The sequence below is a fragment of the Pseudomyrmex gracilis genome, unplaced genomic scaffold, assembly GCF_002006095.1.
Source record: "Pseudomyrmex gracilis isolate BER0280 unplaced genomic scaffold, ASM200609v1 scaffold_1, whole genome shotgun sequence".
In the NCBI taxonomy this organism is placed as follows: Eukaryota; Metazoa; Arthropoda; class Insecta; order Hymenoptera; family Formicidae; genus Pseudomyrmex; species Pseudomyrmex gracilis.
Genome location: NW_018020585.1, coordinates 691239 through 713187, shown reverse-complemented (window position 1 = coordinate 713187; position 21949 = coordinate 691239). Strand labels below are relative to the sequence as shown.

The window sequence follows — 21949 nt, the reverse complement described above, 5'->3', positions numbered from 1 at the left end:
ATATTGAAGATAGAAGAAAATAATAAATGTAATTTTTAAATATATAACATATAAATTCGAGGTTTTTTACAAAGACTTAGAAAGATATTCATCAAACAAGAATACAGCAACGCCTCTTGCATCGTTATGTTCATGTACTGTAAGCATATTCTTCAAGTCATTTGAGTAGCCTGCTAACTGTCTCACGCTTTCGGACAATGGTTCTATGAGATGCTCTTCGATATAATGAGCGACACCTGCATCCATTTTGTTTACTTGATGCTGAGCTTCTTTATGGATATACAATGCTTTATTGACAAGTTGCTTCTCACTATCAAGTGCTTTGGCCAAACTATCCAGTTCAATCAGTTCAAATACTTTGCCATTTGAGCTGTTGTCATTCAAGTCGTCCTGTGAACAGTAAGCGGTGATATCTCAATATCTTTTTCTTGTAAACACGATCTTGTATAAGCTTAAACTGAATGCTACATCAACACTTACGGGATTGCTTAGTCTCGGTGGTTCCATGAAATTCATTGTGCCACCACGCTGCGCAATATATTTGATCATATTTATCGCATGTTCCCATGTTTTGTCTGACAATTTTCGGTACAATTTCTTAAATCCTTCTCGATTAGTTTCATAGCTACCGAAATGAGAGGACATCAATAAGAATTCGTAACTTTTGTCGATACTACTCATTGCATATGATTGTAGATCAGGTAAAAGATCATTAATCTTTCCGAACTTGGCAGTACACTCAACAGGATCTAAAATTGTAAACGTGTTTTTCTGTCACAATCTTTTTGCAAATTGTTATTTATTTATGTAAAATTAAACTTAGATAATTTAGATTTTCTTTATAAAAGATTAAAAAACTAAAGATGACCAACAAATTAAATTCCATTTTTATTATAAAATAATTTTTCGAGATAAGCATTCTTTTAAATTTTCATTGCAAAAAACATGTAAAACTAGTATAGCACAGAAAGAAAGAGAAGCAACAAAAATATATATGACTTGATAAAAATTAATAATTTACATACTTTTTACGGGATTGGAGGAGCAAGCATCTGAAGTAGATTGATAACAATATTGTGCAGAGGCAGTTACCAAGAGACCAATTAATACTCCGTAGAACAACATCTTTGCTGTAAAATTTAATGCATTATAGAACAAATATAAATTTATGTATATACAATTAATCTATAAAAAACTAGTTTTCTTATTATGTGTGTGCGCATTGAAAATTGTTGCGTGTTTTATAATATCTATATATATTACTAAATATACTATAACAAATACAACGTATAAGATGTTGTCATCCGCGATATTGTTTTGAAGCAAAAAAAAGATGAGCAACAAGCTCTTGATCTACAATGACGATACGTAATGTCTTTGTGGAACTGATATACACTAAATAGATACCGCGATCGAAATCAGTCGCTCGTAAATTGATTTCAAATCGAAAAATAACCGTGAACGATTTTTGCGTTTTGAAACGAATGCTTATATATCCCGTGGTACACGTACATATATATCGCATATATCAGTGACGAAAGTGCGCAATACGCCCCGCACGTCGCCTGCGGAGCATTGTGCGCGCGATATACATGTGACATGCCGAAATTTTCGGATTATTATCTTATCTTACGTACGTGCGGAAGGATATTATCGACGTAAACCTGAATGACCTCCTGAGTACCTTTCTATCCGTGAAACGGTGCGCGAATTCGACGATAGGAAGGAAGCAACGTGAATACTCTCGCTTCGACGTTCTTCCAACAATGAACGTTGCCCCGATGAGATATGACTTTTCACCGTCTTAGGCACGTCATCGTCAGCTGACAAAGGGGTGGTGCGACGCGTGCGCAGACGCTTCGCGCGCATCACATCATGATGACGCGGAGTGTGGTGCGGTAAGACGGCAAGAGGGTCGATTCTAGCGCCCTCTTTGCTCCGCCTGCGGTTAAAGTGCGAATGTATATCGCGTGTTCACGAGACGAATTGTTGTTAGGTGATCGATGACCAGAAAACGCGTTTAACAGTCTTCGTACTCTCTTATCTCCGATGAAAGCAGCCTTCTATACCAGTGCGTATAAAGGTTGCTTCTGAACGGAAGGAACGATTCGCTGTGCTTCCATCCGCAAGACATTTTTTACTTTCTGTTTTCCTTGAGAGAAGTAATTCTATAACCTGTCATCGCTCGATCTACAAAAATGAAGCTGATTTATGCTATTCTCATCGCTCTGGTCTGTATCGGCGGCACTTTTGGAATGGAGAAAAAGCAAGAATCTAGGCTCAAATGTAAGTATATAAAAAAACAATTATAATTGTGTACGTCAAGTTCGTCTATTTGCCTCTTTCTCTCTCCCTCTCTTTTTCTCTCTTTCTCTCTCTCGCCGCTGTCGTACTGCGTAATTTGTAACATGCGTATCACGCCATGCTACTGTGTGAATACGTCATATCTGAAAACGTTGACTTTCGATGTTAACTTTCCACAAAATAAAAGAGATATAATTTTATATTTTTTCTGTATTTCAATATAAAACATTTTGTTTGAAAAAACTGTCATATATAATTCTACTATACAGTATACGTTTTGATACGATAAGAATAAATACGTCTCGAAGCTCTCTTTATACACACATATTTTGCAAGAGATAGATGATTCGACAAAGTTGTGTGAATAATCACTTGTTATGATTAAGCAAACGAGACTTAGATTATTTTTTCAATTGACTTTCTACTCTGTTAACTCTGTGTGATTGAAATTACAACAAATTATTACAAATTGTTATTTTTCTATGTTATAAGAAAACGTAGTAAATATGTATCTTATATAAAAATTGAGAAAATATTGACCATTTATCGTTAAAAATATTTCACTAATATATTATACAAGATAACATTTTGGTTTTTTGAACAATAAAATTACAATATAAAAAAAACTTTGCTTTACACATATTACTATTATAAATATATTCCTTTGTTCTGTGAGATAATGTCAATCATATATTAATGAATCATATATTTAGAGGATGATATATAAAACATGACTGTTTTATAGATAGCCTTTATCCATTTGAGTCATGCTTATCAAATGTTTTTTATTTTGAAGCAAGTTTGTGCAATTGACAAAGAATATGTTGAAACATCTTTCATATATGATATACATATCTGAGTTAACTGTATATTAGATGCTGCAATGCCAATGATATATTTTGAGTAACTAACTATGAAAATAGTACGTGCATTGGTATATGCATTGTAACATAGCCCTCCATGAAATGACTTTCAAAACAGCTTACTAGTCGAACTGACTGGGTCTGAGAAATCCATGTCAGTTCACAAAGGAATAGTTTTTAGATCTTTTCATAAAAATGTTATAATATACTAGAAAAATATTTCAAATGCAAGTTTAATAATATTAATATGATGTTTGCTATCACACAATTATGTCTAGTGTTTAAAGTTGACAAGCAAATATATTTGATCTTTCTGACGCACATGCAATAATCAAAATAATTTCAAGCATTTTTCCATTACTATCTACAGTATTTTTCTATACAAATGTCATGATTTTATCAAATTATTTTTACGACCCCATTTCGTTATCATTTCACAGAGTGTAAACGAAAAACACTAGGAACTAAACGCAGAAAATATGATTAGCTACAGGAAAGTCACTATCAATTACATGATAACGATAACAAAAATCTATATACGTAGTCAAATACGCAGTCGTGTCTAAAGTATGCTATTACAGAATCCATACTGTGAAATGAAATATGTAAGAAAGAACAAAGAATCTAAAGTTCAAAAATAATCCAAGTATTAATAAATAAGTCATTGCAAGTCGGTGTAACGTAATATGTTTCTGTACAATTTAATTCTACACAAAACTCAACTTATATGAATACACAATTATGAATAATAGAACATATACGAATATTACAATCATAAACATCAATACAGTAACGGAATTCACAAATCTTTATATACATAACATACGTGTTATTCTTCTACCAAAGAATATTCGAAGAAAACTTGAAATGTATTCCCCTAGTATGTGATATAAAATTACGTTACATTTCAATAAAATTAAACTATACATATTCAATGTTATATTGATTCTTACATTAATCTATTTATCGATATTTTAAATACACAAATATTTAAAAATATCATGAAAGTCAATAAATGCGCATAAATATTTATGTAATCGAAATTTTGGTATGTTTCGTGCACTTTGTATGAACAAAGTTTTTTTTCTTATAACTGTTATCATAAGAGTATCAAATTAAACATAATTAAACATGTATTAAACAAATATGATATTGCAAACAATAAGTTAATATGATTCAATCAATAATAAATTGAGTCTTGTGGAGAGATAAAAAGAATAACATGGCAAACATTAATAAATCCATTAAAAATGCATAATAAAATATTTTTCAATAGTCTTTCTGTGCGCATATGCTCGCTGCGATGGCCGAAAACTCTCGATCTATCGAGTATATCTTGCCTTAAAGAAGGGAGAGGATAAACGATTATTCCGCCTAGATCTTTCTAGACATTTCTGTCAATAACATAAAATTTCTTTTTATCAACTACACTTGAAATGTTTTATCCGCAATTTGTGCAAAAGTCTTCCTTTTCCAATTAATCGTTATCACAAGATTACCAAATAATTAACACTTATCAAACACGTATATTTATTTTTACAGTAAATTAATTGCTATATATCTATAATAAATTAATTTTATCATTTTGACTATCTTGTTTTTTTGAAAGATAATTTTGAAAAAAATGTGTCAGTGATATTGACTGCATGATATTAACTATGTTCCAAAAGTCTTCTTCTCTATACATATATGATTCATTATAAAGATATAAAATAAGTGTAATTCAAATTATAAATTTATTTTACATGATACAAGGAAAAACGATTTTAACATATGTATGTATTATGTATATATGTATATATTATACTTTATATATGTGTAAACTTCTAATTAAACTATAGTATATATACTATATATATATACTATATATATATATATATATAATGTCATAAAAGTATAAAATTGTTATATAATAGAGTTTTATTGCTTTTTTAATGAAAAAACGCTTATTCCTCATCTTACTTTTATCTTCAAGAGATGCTATCGACAATGCGACTGATCAGTCACGAACTGATAAAATATATATTTTCCGATAACATGTTGATAAAATAAACCCTTGTTCTCTTTTTATATCTATTAAAGATGAACTATATTAAACAATTCTTTCTTATACAATTATAGAAATTTATTATGCGATTTATAGAAAGTTATTTTAAACTTTTATGATTCTTATGTTATATAGATATAACAATTAATTTTACTTTATTTTCTGTTTTAGGCTCACTTCGAAGTTCTAATGTTACAAATTCATGGATAGACATAGTTACTCCATGTGTAAAATCATTGAAGAAACAAGTCAGTGTAGAATTTAATGCTTCCATGGAGTATCTTTCAATGGTACACAAACTATTTGCTCTGCTTCCGTACTTATAGTTTGACATAACTGCTATAATTACATTAAACACAAGCAAATAATAAACGATTTCTGTTTATTTATTGTTTTATTTCAGGCTGCTCACTTTGCACGTGACACTGTCAATCGTCCAGGTTTCAGCAAATTCTTTTTTGATAGCGCAAGCGAAGAAAGAGAACATGGAATAAAAATAATTGAATATTTGCTCATGCGTGGGCAACTTACCAATGACGTTAGCAAACTTATTACGTTTCCAATAGTGAGTACTCTCTTAGAAAAATTGTGTGTGTACGGATATCTTACAAAAAAATATCGAACAAAAATGATAAAAAAAATCTTAAATATAAATAGTTATGTTATTTAATCTTACAGATAACCAACAACACAGAACTAAATGGAAAGAAAGCTCTCACCGAGGCTTTAAAACTAGAGGCTAAAGTTACACGCAGCATTCGTGACATAATCAAGACTTGTGAAAATGAGCCTTCTTTCAACGACTACCATGTGAGCGTCGTTTGTAAATAAGAATTAATTTTATATAAACGATCGTTGATTTTTACTTCAACGCAATGTTTTTTTTTTGGCAGTTGGTTGACTACCTCATTACCGATTTCTTGGATGAACAATATAAAGCGCAACGTGATCTCGCTGGCAAAATCTCAGTATTGAGTAAACTGATGCAAACGCACGGAGCCTTGGGAGAATTCTTATTTGATAAGAAATTGTTGAATGGTGAAGTCTAAGCGTTTCGATAGTTCAGAGTTCTTTCCTACAAATATATGTGTTTATAAAAAATATAATGGCCATATTTAGAATACAATATATGTGTTAATTAAAATTGGTGTATATTTGTTTTTCTTTTACGAAGTATAATAACTGTTTTTGCTTCAAGGTTATTTCTAAATATGGCCTATAATATGTATAGAAATAAAAAAAAGATGCAATATTTGTTAATCTGTAATAAACATATTACCCTTTATAAATAAATTTAAAAAAAATTAATAAACGAGCATTATTTTAAGATGCTGCGTTAATTTGGCGTAATTCTTCGATTTGATTAGAATTAAAATCTTGGTTCAGTCTTGCCAATTCTGGTTAATTAACCAGCTGATTATTTTACTAAAATTGACCATTCACGTTAGTTGTTTAGCAGAATTGACAAGTCACGTTACTACTTAAAATGCGTTTGTCTTGGACGCGCTTTAAGCGTCAGTTTATCTTTGTTCTACATTTCAAGAGCAAATTTAAAAACGGACTGTAAGTTAAATTAATCAGTTGGTAAGAGCGGTTAAATTTCATATATGGTTCTATTCGACCCAACTAGAGGTATCTAGTATCGCATTCAATATGGCGGCGCCCAATACAACGCAATAACGCTGATAACGCGTTTGAAATCGAACGCATCCGGTGTGCATTACTGCAATAAACTGCGGAATTTCAATACGCGAAATCTGTGATATTATTTATCAACATGTCTGCTACGGCTATGCATAAATTTATAACTTTTGTAGGATTTATGTCTATATTACACGCAGCTTATTCCGCAGCACAACGTAAGTATCTGCTTCAGTTTGTTTATTCGATCTTTTCTCGTGCTTTCTAGGTTAGGCAAATGTCAATATTGTTTTCTTGCAATTAGAAGTATATAACATATTTTTATATTACTTTTATTTATAATTTTTATTTGTAAATATGTCACTAAATGCACATTTAAACGTGTATAATTTACATTACTATACGTGTACTATACTATATTGGTGAAACATACACTAGATATAGACCTAGTTTACACTGCACATCTTTTTGGTATCTGAATCAAATAAAATTTGTTTTTCTACGTATAATTCTGGTATTTACACCATTATAAACGTGTTTGATACGCATATTTTTAAGCCATTTTGATACGATGAAGAAGACGTATCATACTAGCTTAAACGGCATTATTGAGATTAAGCCCATTTAGTACAAATATAGTACTTGATACGCGTATTAAGCGATCGGTAACTGGGTCATAAGCACATTTTTTCACATATCGCGATAAAAGCAAAGTAAATTCAAGTCTATAAAGTTAGATTGTTTACTTATACATTTAAAAAATTAAATTTAGAGTAAACGCATTAAAAAGTTTTATTTTAAACTTACAGATCGTTCCTACTTGCGGATTACTGAACAGGAATTTACTACTTTGCCAATTGATGTGAGTTAATATCACTACTGCTAGTTTATACAGAATTGAGCAATATATTGTACTAAAATGTGTATTCATACTTTTATAAATTAAAAACTATGATATATATTTTATATTTTTTCATGGTACTCTGTTTGTTTAGATCTTAATCCAAGGTATAGTCAGTTTATTTATTGTCATGTACGGAGTTATGTACATTGCCGGTGATTTCAAAGAAATTCGAGCAGTTGTCGATTTGGAAAATAAATCTTGGGAAACATTGAGGAATCTGCCATCATTTCAAGTATTTAATCATCGTGGAAGAGTTCTTTCACCACTGCATATTCGAGATGAAACGATTTCTCAAACTGATCATCATCATCATTAGTTATATATAAAATAAATGCAAACATTTGTTGATTATTATGTAACATCTGTAGCTTAGTAAAATTTTTTACACATCATGTAAAATATCGCATATTTAAAAGAATTTAATATATAAAAATTTAGCATCATTATTAATCACAATACAGCTTGAATATTTGTATAGATATGAGATTTAATTAATCATGTACTATACTAAACCAACATTGATACCAGAAATTGTGATCTTCTGTAATCACATAACTTAAATTGTGAACTTTACACGAGGAACAAGTTTTGTATACATGTTTCACATAATTTTGAAATACGAATATGTAAAAAGTCTTACAGGTTTAGAATGTTTCTCATTTGTCTATATGTCGTCTTAAATGTGTACTTCATTTATTTTATAAGAAAAATTAATAAGATACAATAAAAGCGTGCACAATGGGGTACAATGACATCACTTTTTCTGCTTTTTCTTTTCCGCCTCTGCTTCTTTTTCCTTTTCGATTTCTGTTACATATTCACCTATAGTGTTTGTATCTAACATCTGCGTCAAAAAAAGATTACATGTTCTAATTTATAAAGTTTCACTAATATTATAAAGTAAAAATTGATTTTTTTTTATTCAAATATCGAACAATTTGCTAAAAATACCTGCAACGGTTGTCCGCGTCGCATTACAGCTATTTCCAAATTTTTTTGTCCAGATTGTACTACCTCAAGCAGCGCTCTAATCGCTAATTTTATACAACCTTTTTCTGTAGATACTTCTTCAGGAGTGTAAAACTTTTCCAAGAATTCATGAACAGTCTTAGCATTGCGACCTGTTGCATTTGCCTTTAAAGAGAGCCATTTATAAAGACAATTATTAAGTATGTACATCAAACTTTCATTGAGTAAATATGTAGGAAGAATCTTATTAATATACCTTCCATTCGTAATATATGCCGGATGGCTCTGTTTGATATAAATGCGCTGTACCGTCGTAATCAAATCCAGCTAAAAGACAAGATATTCCAAAAGGTCTACGACCATTACTCTGTGTATATTTTTGCTTTAAACCTACAAAAAAACGTAAAAATGATAACATTGTTTCTGGTAAAATTCTTGTCTCTTATAGATGTATACACTTATAAATATTGGTTACACACACCTGCAATATATCTTGTGATATATTCCAAGGTAACAGGATCTTCTACTGTCAACTTGTGGCTCTGACATTCAACTTGAGCTCGATTGATTAATACTCTTGCATCCGCAGTTAAACCTGTTAAAAAGAATAGATAACTATCTTTTGTCATAACAGAACAATTAACTAATATTTACTTTTATATCACTATTATATGCAATACCTGCAAAGGCCATAATTACATGATCATCCAACAGACATATTTTGCGTACAGTACGTTCTTCTTGCAGTTTGGCTACAGATTTTTTTTCTACTCCTAGAACTACTACCCCAGCTCCACGCACACCAACCTGTTCAATTAACATATAAAAGTATATATTATATTGACAAAATTCAGCTGTATTTAACCTATGCTAGAAAATTCGCAAGTCATACATATGTAAGATGATACAAAACTGACATAAATAAAAATAAAATTTAAATGCTAACAGAATGCCCAAATAACAAAAATAGAAAACATACAGGTGTATAATATTTAAGTTATTTTTGTGTGACACACAGAAAGAAGGTTATGTTAAGGTGCTCAGAGAGATCGTACCGCTGTCGATCCCTTTTTAACTGCTTCTTGAGCGTATTCCACTTGGAGCAAATGTCCGTCCGGCGAAAATACCGTAATTGCTCTGTCATATCTCGCCGACATTATTCCAACTGTCAAAAATATTCACTGTGTTTTGCAGAAACCTCAAAATGACTTTACCCTTTTTAATAGTATATGGTATACAGTCAGCAAATTGTTGCAAATTGCAAGTATAGATGGTATATCGCCATATTGCGATACTAGCACCTTCACTCGGATGATAAATAGAACTATACTAGGTTTAAAGAGAGAAGAGAATCTTATCGTGTAGAGGAAGAAAATCGGGCAAAGTGAGGATAACGTTGCGCGCAGGATTGGCGGAATACTTGCTGGCAGCCAATGGCTGTAGAGTTTGAGGCTTTTTAGTAAAAAGCTTTATGCGCAAGCCGATTCTCTTTTTTCATTGAACTTAGTGTATGCTAAATGCTCATTGGTCCAAATAGTCTTATGTTAGGTTAGATTATGCAGCTATGCGATTTAAGATTGATTAGAAAGCCTCTCAGAAAGAGAGTCGCAACTCGTGACTTTTAAAGATCATAAAAAAACACTAAACATAAGCAACCAATCACAGGATAGCAGTCTCTCGATTAATAAGCTATATTCAAAAAAATGCTAGCATGTAATTGGTTGATTTGTTTACTGCTTATATGTCTTATTGCTCTAAGATTTTTTACGTGCCATAGCGACCAAAGCAAACATCCAAGAGTATGACGCGGGAACGAATTAAATCATGTAACTTTTTCCTCCCAAATGCACGACATTGTATATGAAAGAAATGAGTGCCATTTATTTACCTTGAGCCACGTTTTCTTTCAAAAACAGATTTTCTCAAATGCTCGCAACAATCGACAAATTCCAAGCAATATATCGAACACAAATTGACGACAGATTGATAACAAAAACGATCAGATATGTCAAACTCATAATGCACATCACAGTGATCTTTTGAAGAATTGCGAGATCTCGAAATTTGCCGCTAATTTTAATTTGCTAATTTATCGATGATAATAATATATCATCAAATCTGTTACCGAAACATGAGACTAATTATTTTATTATCTTATATTATATTGTCTTTAGACATCTTTAAGATGTCTTGGCTTTTCTGTACTGTTTAAGTAAGATATCATATGTAAAATAAAAGTTTTTTAATTCTGGCCAAGGTGTTTTTTTACAATAGATTTTTTAATTTCCATGGAAAAACAAATGGAGTATTTTATCTACATGTGATCTAGAAACCAAGCATCTAAGATAACTTTTTGAATTGAAATTCAGTTGAAATTACATGAATAATTATATGTTTAAATAAATAAAATATATATTTTACAGTAATAACATTATTGGTTCACATTATTTCTTCTCTAGTTTGATTTTATAAGCCTTATTTGTTTCAAATTGTTATAATTAGTTTTTTAATATCAGTTGAGAGAAAAAGTAGAAATATAAAACTATGTTAATAATGTTTGTTTTGATTTAGACATCTTTAAGAAGCAAAAATGTGCTAAAAATAGAAAAATAAATAAATTATCAGTTTTAGTTTGCAGAATTTTTAAGTGGACAGAGTGGGGATGAATAAATGGAAACGGTATCCAATGATAATATCGCTCTTATACTCTTATAAGAGAAACCATCCGGTTAGAGAAACGTTTAGTCAAGGCTGGTCGCTCTGTCACGCTCACTACATTCGCAATACTGTGCAATATGATCGGGTCGGTATACTTTCCTTTTTGCTATTTCATGTGTTCAGGTAGCCAGCAAAAGTGCTAACGTCAGAATTTGTGCGCGATATTTTTGCAAACTTCGATTTATAAAAACTATATAGGAATTTTTTAACGTGCAACTTTCAATCAAATTGTTTTTACGATTTAACGCTGTAAGAACGTTTTATAGTGTGAAAAGTTTTATTTGTGATGCTTGTGACAGTGGAAATTATTATTACGCAAGATATTAACAAGAATGCGTTTATCGAATGTACTTTCAATAAATAAAACGCACATCTTTGTATCGTATAAATGCATTGTGATTTAGGATAGTGTAATACTGAATTAAAAAATACCAGATGTCATGAGATCAAACGTGCTCTATATCGTGTTTTTATTTTTTGCTCACAAATTGTATAATTTTCAATCTAATCAAGACAGAAAAAATAATTTATTTAAACACGTTTAATTATTTCTACAAGAAATTCTGATAAAATGTCGCAGAGAATTAACATATAGTAAAAGAAAACCTTATATTTTGAAAATGTTAATTGATAATCGTTCATTTCTTTTATGACAAGTGATATCATAAATTGATATTATAGCTGATATTGATATACATATAAATAATTTACTTAGTCATTCTTTTGCTTTTAAAGTAATAATAAAAATGATATAATAATGAACGATAAGTTTCTGCAAAACGTATTAAGCGTTAATAAAAGATGAGATTACTCGATATGAGCAATGTGCAATGTGTAATCACGTGCAATCAGTACGTTATGTGCAATTAAAGCCGCAAGAACGCAATCATTACATATAAAAGAGGAAAATCTTCAATGTTTCAAATAAACTAAATGAAATGGAAAACCTCAAGGTATATTATCGGTAAAAAAAATTTTTTTACCTTGAGAATTTATCGATAGTATTGCGTTTTATGTAACACTCGTTACTTGCTGTTAACTGCTGCTACATTTACAAAATCATTTAACTAGCGATTGACATAAGTAAAATTACATATACAATTTATTTTTAAATAATAGCGCTATGAATGCATTTTTGCTCTAATAGAAAGAAATAGAAGAATAAATTTGAAATGATGATCAAACAACAATACAAGATATCGTACATTGTAAACTCTTATCTATCTAAAAAGAAAAAGAATTCTCTTTCTCTCTTTATATAGTAGGCTGATGTTAAATGTATGGCTTTGATAACATATTGAATAAATAAGATAGCTAATTCGCGACCCTCACAGATAAAATCAAGAAATTTATTTTCTCAATTATTTACATAGATATACTAGATTATTTTTGGTACGTCGCGTATCTTTAGTATATGTTTACAATTGAGTTTAAAGACAAGAACAAATGTAACAAAAAAGTGGGTTTAAAAAATATAGTTGTATATTTTCTCATATCAATTATTTCTATATATGTGTAAAAAATATGATACTTAAAATATGATATACATATATTTATACATGTATATAATACATATTGTACTTAATATTATTTATTAATTATATTTTTATTATTTATTACAGTTTATTGTTTACATGTTAGTTTTTAAGTAAATAAATATTTACAACACGCACACATATATACATTTAGTCACAATCTTTCAAAAATCAATCATAGAAGTGTGGTTTTTATTTCTCGTAACTTTGAATTGGAGATAAAAGAGTATATAAAACAGATCGAGATGTATGCTACGTTATATATAGGAGCTCAACGCTCAAGCTCATACACAATATACATGCATACATACGTTACATAGTCTTGGATCAGTGAATGACATAGTAATTGTCTTTGTGTACCTCGTGCGTAAATGTGCGACAACGCAATGATAACTGAATCACGTTCTTACTTTAAAGCAGTAAAGGTGCGACAAAGTAGTGACAAAAACATACTGCACTCGCACCGATGGATTTTCAAATAATACATTAATTTTAAAATAATATCACAGTTATAATATATATATACAGTTTTGTCAATCGTGTGAATACTAATTGTAAAATATTTATAAGATAATTTAAAATTTTTATAGATAGTTGCTTTGATCACGCAGCCTTGTTATTGTGACGGTTTAGCGCGATATTTATGATGATATCTCGTCTCGTTCAAGACTTTAATTGCTGTTATAAAATTATTGTTGTAGTTTGCACACACTTTCTGTGATATATGATTACGTATGATCGTGCAATGTACAAATTTAAACATACTAATAATTGTTCATATAATTACGTGTTATATTGATAGATCCTTATAACCGTGAGTTGAGTGAAAATGCGGTCATGGCAACTGTCAGAGCCGTACTTACTCATGGGAGAGATTTGAATAAGCAAAAGCTTTTTAAGTGTTAATAAATTTAAAAATCTCTATTGTTCTCAGCTTCAATTTGTATGTACATCAGTTGCACAACTATATTTATTAAAAAACAAAAAAAAAATATATCAATAAAATAATAATAATATATCAATAAAACCGGCCAATATGAACAACAATACAGTAAATAACAGAATATAAAAACTATTTTGCAATTATAAATATTGTTTGCAACAAACTTTTTGGTTTAAATAAATAATTTTGCATGTATAAAACTTAAAAACTCACATTTTAGATTACAATAAACTGCGAAAATATAATTTAAATGAGAAAATATATCTTTGTTGTATAATGTTTTTTTAATTTCGATCTATTATGTAAGTCTTTGTAACATTTTTCTATTTTGTTTTTACAGAATACAAAAAAAAAAGCTATTTTTATTAACAGCATTCGCACTTGTAATTGTTATCGTGGCGATAATAATAATCGTTCTTATAAACGCAGACTCCAAATGCGGCGCGAAATTCGTCAGTTCTTCCGATTTAGGAAGGTATACAAAGGTAATACTTAGGAATCAGAATGAAAAAAAGAAAAATCAAATTTTTTTAACCAAAATTGCAGTATCAGAAAAACTGATTTTTGCAATCTTATGTATATTTTATACGTATATAGAGTATATACATATATAGAGTATATACATATAGAGTATATATGTATATAGAGTATATACGTATAGAGTATATACATATATAATCCAAATATTCACATGTCTATAACAGGGCGCCGTGACAACTAATGGCCAAGAATGTGCAAAAATTGGTGCCGATATCTTAGCTAAAAATGGTTCAGCAGTGGATGCAGCAATAGCGGCACTTCTTTGCGAAGGCGTCGCGTCCTTACACAGGTATATTGTCTACCTACATCACGCTTTTATTCAGTTCAGTCAATATTTATCATGCAAGACACGTCTCACATTTCAACGAGATCTGACTAATTTTATACAATTTTTGCGATGAAAATACATGTATTGAGAATATCTTTATATTCCACTTAAAAGCATGGGACTGGGTGGAGGATTTCTTATGACAATATGGGACGCAAAAACCAAAAAAGCGTATTATCTAGACGCAAGAGAGACTGCTCCAAGCGCTGCGGACAAGAACATGTTTGATGGCAATGCCCATCTATCCATGTATGGTGAGATTTTTTCATGCACAAAAGCTTCTTGACCGATATATTTACAATTGTATATATATATGTATATATACAATTACATTATCGTTACAAACTGTTTTTCTATATCGATTTGTGCATATAATTATAAAATACTTTATTATATCTTTATGTATATTTTACGAATGCATGTATATATGTAATTGAGACTTATGTATACTAAATAGGTGGACTGGCAGTCGCTGTACCAGGTGAGCTCAAAGGCTATTGGGAAGCGCATCAAAGGTTCGGAAAATTGCCATGGCGTGAATTATTTGAACCCACCATTCAATTGTGCAAGGATGGATCCCTCGTTAATGATTATCTTGCCGCGTACTTAGTTGAGAAGGAACCTATGATAAAGAACGAAAGCAGTTTAGCAGAAATACTTATAAATCGTGCTACTAATAAAACGTGGGTTGTGAGTAAGATCTAACTTCATTTTTCAAATTGTTTACTTTTTTTAATCTTAAGACAAGTCTTTTATTTAACGAATATTTTATAAAAAATGACTAGAAAATAAGATGTCAAGAAGAAAATATTTATAGGCGGGAGACAAAATAAAAAGAGAGAAACTAGCAGACACGTTAAGATTGATAGCAAATAGTGGTAGCTCTGACATATTTTACAACAGCACCATTACCGATCAGTTAGTAAAAGAGATAAAAGAATTCAATGGAATAATCACAAAACAGGATTTTGCCAACTACAAGTAAGTTTTAATATTTTCTTTTTTTGTTTTCAGCTTTTCGGATATTTTCAACTTTTAGATATTCGTAAAGCGCGAAATTGACTGTTTATTTCAAAAGAGAAATGTGTAGCAAAAGTAATTACAAATTTATAATTCAGTCTTTAAGTAAGCAAAATTTTATGATAGCATACATTTTTGTGATAAGATTTTATGATAGCATACAATTTTTTTTTTGCAGATAAAATGTTATGATAGCATACATTTTTTTGACAGATAAGAAATAATTATAAGAATAGAGATAATATAAAGTAATTCGTAAAATAGTACGAACTAAAGATTCAATATGAAAGTAAATAATATAAATGTTCTTGCTCGAAATTCGTTCGACTTGGCTTCGATCTCGATGGCTGTGGACTCTCCATCTCCTCAGCAAGCGTTTGCCGTTATTTTCTGTTTTCAAAGACGTTTATCAGGTTGCCTTATTGTTTTCTATCTGTAAAGTAACTTTTGATTTTGTAAACTGCTAATTGATCTCCGATCGACAAAATATTTATCTTAGCGAAATGTCAATGCATACATAAATACACGGTATAAGATATAATTAACTTTCTTTTCTACACTTTATACACGTTTTAAAATGTAATATACAAATAAGTCTTTCTACAAGAATTGAAAAATTAATTTCATAAAAAATTAATAAAGCAGCAAACCACAATATCGATAAAAAAACATGCTTTATAAATAAGATGTAAATTAAGTTATAATGAGTGAAATAATTAATTATAGAATATTTTCTAAAATGTCGAAATCTACACAAATATGCTATTAAAGTTTAACAGAATTAAAATAAAAGAGTTGTGTGATAAAACAATTAATTAAAGTAAAATATACGTATAATGATAAACATATCTCACAATTTATTGCTCTCTTCCTTTTTTTTCAATCAGAATTTATTATCAATAGATAATCACTCAGAATTTATTATCAATAGATAATTACTTGATTTTTGATTAAGAAAAGTATAAGAAACAACAGTACATTTACATGGCATTATCGATATTGATATTAATCATTGATTATTACGCCTGAACGTAAAAATATACATATATATAATCTGTATGTGAAAGAAAATAGAGAATATTTCTTTTATTGACAAATTTTTTTCAGTTTTTACATAAAATTTTCAGTATTCACATAAATTAGTTTTATATCATAAATATGTTGAGAATAATGTAATTATTTTCTTAAATTTGAGATTACAAAAAGCATATAAACAAAAAATAGTGTTAGTTACGGTTACCCATATTGATAACGGAAACTTTTTACAGAGTTAAATGGAGAGAACCGATTGCATTAAAAATGGAGAAAATGACAATATACAGTGCTCCACCGCCGGGTTCGGGTGCAATATTGATGTTCGTAATGAACGTCCTTCGTCGACTTCTACCTGTAAATGATGAGAATATAATGTGGCAACGTATAGTGGAGACTTTTAAATGGGCTTATGCAAGAAGAACCGAGTTGGGAGATCCTGATTTTGTTGAAGGCATAAGTGAGATTTTTTGTTTCTACATTAAAATTGCATTAAAATCTAACACGCATATTTCTACTGCAAATTTCGTCTTATTAAAACATTTTTTTAACAACACGTTTCTGTAGAGTATAATTTTTTTTTAATTTTATCGTAACATTAATGCGTGTAATGATAATTAAACAAAGAAAGGAAAATAGTTCTCCGAATGTTATTGCGCACGTACCATCGCGATTCAGCGCGTTTTTTTCCAAGAACTGCAGCGTCCGACGTTGCGCCTAATAACCGCGTAGTGCAACGTAGTTAAAGCGAGATCTAATATCAAGAGAGAATAAAATTCTGATGTGGGTCTGACTTTGTCTAGTATGATTTTGAACATAATTTGCTAAAATCCCGTCAATTCTCTGAAAGTTAAATGCAATATAGAACCGTTTCTTTGTACAGACGAGGTGCTTGCCAATTTAACGTCCAACGATTACGCGGAAATGATAAAAGAGAGAATAAAGGACGATCGTACGAGTCAAGATCCGGAAGAGTATGGCGCTGTTACTGAAACGAGCACAGATTCAGGAACGGCACACGTTTCCGTTCTCGCTCCTGATGGTTCCGCCGTCTCTGTTACATCAACTATTAATCAGGTGTAAGTAAATTATATGCGATGTATCTTTGAATTAAACAGAAAATCGCAAATTATTACGAGAAAACTGGAAATAAAAATATTTAAATTAGACAGATTAAATCGCGGAAATTCTCGCTCAGCAGCTTTATTTTCACGTTCGTTAATTACGTAACAGAGATACGTTAAAAATTCTGATGTCGAAAAACGTCGATTGAATTTTGTTGCTTTGTCTTCGAAATATATCTGATATTTCCGTTAAAAAAAACACAGTTTGCAAGTGGTTTAAAAAATAAAACGATTCAAGTGCGGAAAAATCCACAGTGTAACTTCGCAGAAATACATTACATAATGCAATATATTGTATCCTTCTGAAAGCATCTTTATTTAACAGGTTTGGCGCGATGATACGTTCGAAATCCACCGGTATAATATTTAACGACGAGATGGACGATTTTAGTTCGCCCAATATAACCAATGGCTTTGGACTCCCGCCGTCACCGGCAAATTTTATTGCGCCCGGCAAACGACCGTTGAGTTCGATGTGTCCGACTATAGTAGTAAGACTATTGTGTATATATCGCAAATAGAAATGTTAACTAATTTGTTAAAAATAACAATTTAAGAAACACCGTACAATTAGACGTTTTGTACATTACCATCAAGATCTAATGAACTATGCTTACAAGAACATTGCAATTAACAATTGTGATGTCACGTGAACCTCGAGTCTAAGAATCGCCTTGCTCAACGTTATTAATTACAATTCGCACGCGCGATCATCAAAGCGATTCTTCATTCTTTCTTACTGCTATTCTTGGTTCTACTTCTGTGTTTCTCATTCTGCTATAAATGCACGAACTTCTAGTAGATTTCCGTAACAAAATTTTTTTACAATATAATTTGGAGAGAAAGCATAGTTACTCAACATACAATACCAGCTGCATTCCGATATTCATTAGCAGTACTAGAAATCTATACTTTACGTCACATGTGATGTAGATTTCCGGTACTGGCAGTGAATATTGGGACGCAGCCATGAGTTATCACGTGAGCAGTTAATGTGAACTCATTTAATTCAATCATGCCATTCTTCTTTAGGTCGACCAAAACAACAATGTGAGATTAGTAATTGGCGCAGCCGGCGGCACTAAAATCACAAGCGGTGTCGCGATCGGAATGCTTTTGAATCTTTGGTCTGGATATGACATAAAAGAGGCAATTGACGCAAGAAGACTTCATCACCAAGTTAGTTTAAACAATTAAGAAATCGTTTAAGCAAAGAAACACTTAAAGCTAACTCTTTACATTAGAACAAAATTTTGAAATCTTACATATATAATTTTTTTAAACATTGCAGTTGCTACCTATGAATCTTCAGAACGAGCATGGATTTTGTCATAGTGTATTAGATTATCTAGACAAAATCGGACATAACACTTCTACTTTTACTGGAATTGGCAGCGCGATTACGGCCGTATCCAGTGAAAATGGAGAAATAACTGCAAATTCCGATTATCGCCGACAAGGAAAGACAGCAGGATTTTAGGAAGTATTTTGTTAGAGTGAACGCCATAGTTGTATTAGAGAAATTATTCTGCGTGTGCTATAGTTAAAAATAAGCTACAATAAATCCAAAATGTATTTGTACACCTAGGTTTTGTACAATATCTTTATATAAACAAATGATATATTAACAAAAACAGTATTCATTAATAGTCAATTATGTGCTGAGTAACATTTTTTAATAATGCGCATTACAAAAAATTAATAAAGAAAATACATAAATTTGAATGCCAAAAAAGTACACTTGCGTTTTACATAGAAAATACACAATTCTTTTAAAGTTTTTAATACAAAACAAGTTTTTAATCTTGCATTCTGTATTGAATTATCTCATGACACATCGATATGCATTCGAACTTCCGTAATTTTTTCGATATAAATGCTAATCTTCCAACTTTATTATAAGACATACAACGGCAAACTATTATGTGCACTATTATTAAGTGTGGGTGTACAAATACTTTTTGGATCCACTGTATTAGTAAGATACTGTACTTGTAAGATATCTTTTATGCTTACAATTACCAATAACTTTCTTACATGGCATGAAATCTGTATACCAAGTAATCTGGCGTTAAAAAAAAAACATCTCGGGAAGACAAGTATTTTATTTATATAGACAAATTTTCTATGTGATTAGATATAGTATAATTTGCACAGATATAACGTCCGTTAGACAAATGAGCATCTAATTGTATAGTTCATATATAATATTTACGCTCTCATTGACTAATAGTTTACTAATCATTGCAAAGTTTGCAAAAGTATATACATGACTTTTTTGTTCAACTTGACTCAATTTATCTTTCTACTTTAGTCATAGACGTATAGACTAGAAATTGCGAGATATTCGCTTCGCGACTTGTAACTATATCTTGTGAATTCGTGAATCGGCAAAAATAACCGAACGCTTCTTTCTGAAGTTTAACGGAATTTAACGGTGTGAATTCACACACAATGCTGTATGTAACAGCTTAACTTAATAAAATCGTGTGTATATACATTTGTGTCATTTGCGTGTAAAATAAAAATACACATTTGGAAGTCAATTTTTTTATTATTTATATATTTTTTTGTATTATAATATTAATTCAGGAAATCTTAATAAGAAACGCAACTTTTTATATTACATATAAGATACCCACAAGGCAAAATTCGCGTACGTCGCACATTCAGCGCGCGCGTTTGCTTGTTTCGCGCGAAGCTCACTTCAGCCTTCTCGCGTAACATCCTACCGACATTGTCCCGCTTTTTTTAGCGACGTCATTGTTGACGCAATTTCTAGTCTTACTTATGTCTATGACTTTAGCTATGTCAAAAAAAAAAAACAGTCATTTTATATAACAAATTTTAAAACAAAAATAATCTGTAATTAATAACATAGGTTTCTATGCTTCGTAAATATTACTGTTGTATCTTAATTCACACACATATACGAACACGCATTATCTAAAAGTATTGATATATTTATTAACAAACTTAAAGAAAAAATTAATTATAATGCACGTCTAAAAAAGAGAACATAAATATAGTTTATAACTTGTTTGCATTTTTGACATTATTTTATTAATATTTATTTAAAAAAATATATTAGAGTAAGAAATTACACTATCTATAACATTTTAATCTGACTCGTTTTGTGTCTGTTTTGTTATTGAGTTGCTACGTGCTATACGTTCCTATTTGAAGACAGTATTTATATGGCTAGAAAAAAGAACTTTAAATTTGGACTAATTTCTAACGAAAGAATGTTTTTAAGAGATAATAAGTAATTCAACATGATAAAAGACATCTGATCACTTTTTAGATTGTCTACATAAGTATGTCGATATTAGATATGTAGTAGTCCGTAGATAAAAATATATGATAATCATATCAATAGATATATGTAGGATGTTGTGTGATTAAAACATCCGACATTCTTGAAATATACGTACGTATATGATAGATACAATATATATATGTACGTATATGTATATACATATATAAAATCTGTATATACACATACACAATAATATTAATATTGTTACGTCCGGATGTCTGGACTTTAAAATAAATAAGATCAGAAGAAAAACTAGGCTAAGAACTTTTTAAACACGCGTTTTATTCACAATAATTATAGAACTCGAATACAAATATACAGAGTCCGGAGCTTCTTAAAACGCCCGAATCGCATCGATTTCTTTAAATCTGCCACTTGAACCTCGAAATCAACAAAGTGTTTCCATTCATTCTACAAAGCATTGCTCCTTTCATCAATCAAACTGTCATTACTTCTTATCGCGTGATGACGCAAAATGTTGGCAACAATATAATTAATATTATAGTTAATGTTAATGTTATTTAAATAAAAAATAAGTAAAACAATCTTTACAATCTTTTTTTTAATAAACTGCTTTTTTGTATTTAGAAGAGTGCAATTGTAAACATAAAAAGTCGTTTGTCTGCTTTGTTTTGTTTCAGAAATTGTATAGTTTCTTCAAG

General features: G+C 30.3%; 5 protein-coding genes across 8 annotated transcripts; 3 read left to right on the top strand and 2 right to left on the bottom strand.

Annotated features, from left to right (window-relative positions):
• Positions 1-10: 10 nt before the first annotated feature.
• On the bottom strand, positions 11-1792 carry LOC109852991 (ferritin heavy chain). Of its 2 annotated transcripts, none has more exons than XM_020424683.1 (4): positions 1685-1792; positions 1026-1130; positions 481-749; positions 11-390 (listed from the first exon to the last, which is right to left on the bottom strand). In XM_020424683.1, the coding sequence occupies exons 2-4, from the start codon at positions 1123-1125 to the stop codon at positions 67-69; spliced, it is 693 nt and encodes a 230-aa protein (XP_020280272.1). In that variant the 5' UTR covers positions 1126-1130; positions 1685-1792; the 3' UTR covers positions 11-66. The 2 variants fall into 2 exon arrangements, with proteins under 2 accessions (XP_020280272.1, XP_020280262.1); XM_020424673.1 differs by having other exon boundaries at positions 1638-1789.
• A 156-nt stretch (positions 1793-1948) lies between these two features.
• On the top strand, positions 1949-6474 carry LOC109853002 (ferritin subunit). The gene is made up of 5 exons (XM_020424697.1): positions 1949-2286; positions 5386-5504; positions 5618-5779; positions 5893-6024; positions 6108-6474. Exons 1-5 carry the CDS (start codon positions 2199-2201, stop codon positions 6261-6263), a joined length of 657 nt encoding a protein of 218 aa, XP_020280286.1. The 5' UTR covers positions 1949-2198; the 3' UTR covers positions 6264-6474.
• A 389-nt stretch (positions 6475-6863) lies between these two features.
• LOC109853008 (membrane magnesium transporter 1) lies at positions 6864-8516 on the top strand. Its single transcript, XM_020424709.1, has 3 exons — positions 6864-7073; positions 7665-7717; positions 7851-8516. The coding sequence occupies exons 1-3, from the start codon at positions 6992-6994 to the stop codon at positions 8073-8075; spliced, it is 360 nt and encodes a 119-aa protein (XP_020280298.1). The 5' UTR covers positions 6864-6991; the 3' UTR covers positions 8076-8516.
• On the bottom strand, positions 8431-10006 carry LOC109852983 (proteasome subunit alpha type-7-1). The gene is made up of 6 exons (XM_020424661.1): positions 9784-10006; positions 9409-9535; positions 9210-9323; positions 8985-9118; positions 8711-8893; positions 8431-8603 (listed from the first exon to the last, which is right to left on the bottom strand). The coding sequence occupies exons 1-6, from the start codon at positions 9883-9885 to the stop codon at positions 8514-8516; spliced, it is 750 nt and encodes a 249-aa protein (XP_020280250.1). The 5' UTR covers positions 9886-10006; the 3' UTR covers positions 8431-8513.
• A 1463-nt stretch (positions 10007-11469) lies between these two features.
• On the top strand, positions 11470-20995 carry LOC109852679 (gamma-glutamyltranspeptidase 1-like). 3 transcript variants are annotated; one of them, XM_020424087.1, is made up of 11 exons: positions 11470-11531; positions 14265-14409; positions 14629-14753; positions 14907-15046; positions 15250-15482; positions 15610-15773; positions 17081-17304; positions 17728-17923; positions 18294-18459; positions 19001-19147; positions 19260-20995. In XM_020424087.1, the coding sequence occupies exons 1-11, from the start codon at positions 11524-11526 to the stop codon at positions 19446-19448; spliced, it is 1737 nt and encodes a 578-aa protein (XP_020279676.1). In that variant the 5' UTR covers positions 11470-11523; the 3' UTR covers positions 19449-20995. The 3 variants fall into 3 exon arrangements, with proteins under 3 accessions (XP_020279676.1, XP_020279668.1, XP_020279658.1); XM_020424079.1 differs by having other exon boundaries at positions 11474-12399; XM_020424069.1 differs by having other exon boundaries at positions 11474-12410.
• Positions 20996-21949: the final 954 nt, after the last annotated feature.

Coding starts and splice junctions, on each gene's coding strand:
- LOC109853002 (XM_020424697.1), top strand. CDS start 2,199: ATGAAGCTGATTTATGCTATTCTCATCGCTCTGGTCTGTATCGGCGGC. Junction 5,505..5,617: donor CCATGGAGTATCTTTCAATG/GTACACAAACTA, acceptor GTTTTATTTCAG/GCTGCTCACTTTGCACGTGA. Junction 5,780..5,892: donor AACTTATTACGTTTCCAATA/GTGAGTACTCTC, acceptor TTAATCTTACAG/ATAACCAACAACACAGAACT.
- LOC109852991 (XM_020424683.1), bottom strand. CDS start 1,125: ATGTTGTTCTACGGAGTATTAATTGGTCTCTTGGTAACTGCCTCTGCA. Junction 750..1,025: donor CTCCTCCAATCCCGTAAAAA/GTATGTAAATTA, acceptor TTACAATTTTAG/ATCCTGTTGAGTGTACTGCC. Junction 391..480: donor CACCGAGACTAAGCAATCCC/GTAAGTGTTGAT, acceptor TACTGTTCACAG/GACGACTTGAATGACAACAG.
- LOC109852983 (XM_020424661.1), bottom strand. CDS start 9,885: ATGTCGGCGAGATATGACAGAGCAATTACGGTATTTTCGCCGGACGGA. Junction 9,536..9,783: donor TTAAAAAGGGATCGACAGCG/GTACGATCTCTC, acceptor TTAATTGAACAG/GTTGGTGTGCGTGGAGCTGG. Junction 9,324..9,408: donor TGTAATTATGGCCTTTGCAG/GTATTGCATATA, acceptor TCTTTTTAACAG/GTTTAACTGCGGATGCAAGA.
- LOC109853008 (XM_020424709.1), top strand. CDS start 6,992: ATGTCTGCTACGGCTATGCATAAATTTATAACTTTTGTAGGATTTATG. Junction 7,074..7,664: donor AGCTTATTCCGCAGCACAAC/GTAAGTATCTGC, acceptor TTAAACTTACAG/ATCGTTCCTACTTGCGGATT. Junction 7,718..7,850: donor TTACTACTTTGCCAATTGAT/GTGAGTTAATAT, acceptor CTGTTTGTTTAG/ATCTTAATCCAAGGTATAGT.
- LOC109852679 (XM_020424069.1), top strand. CDS start 12,385: ATGGAAAACCTCAAGGTATATTATCG. Junction 14,410..14,628: donor ATTTAGGAAGGTATACAAAG/GTAATACTTAGG, acceptor TGTCTATAACAG/GGCGCCGTGACAACTAATGG. Junction 18,460..19,000: donor CGATGTGTCCGACTATAGTA/GTAAGACTATTG, acceptor ATTCTTCTTTAG/GTCGACCAAAACAACAATGT.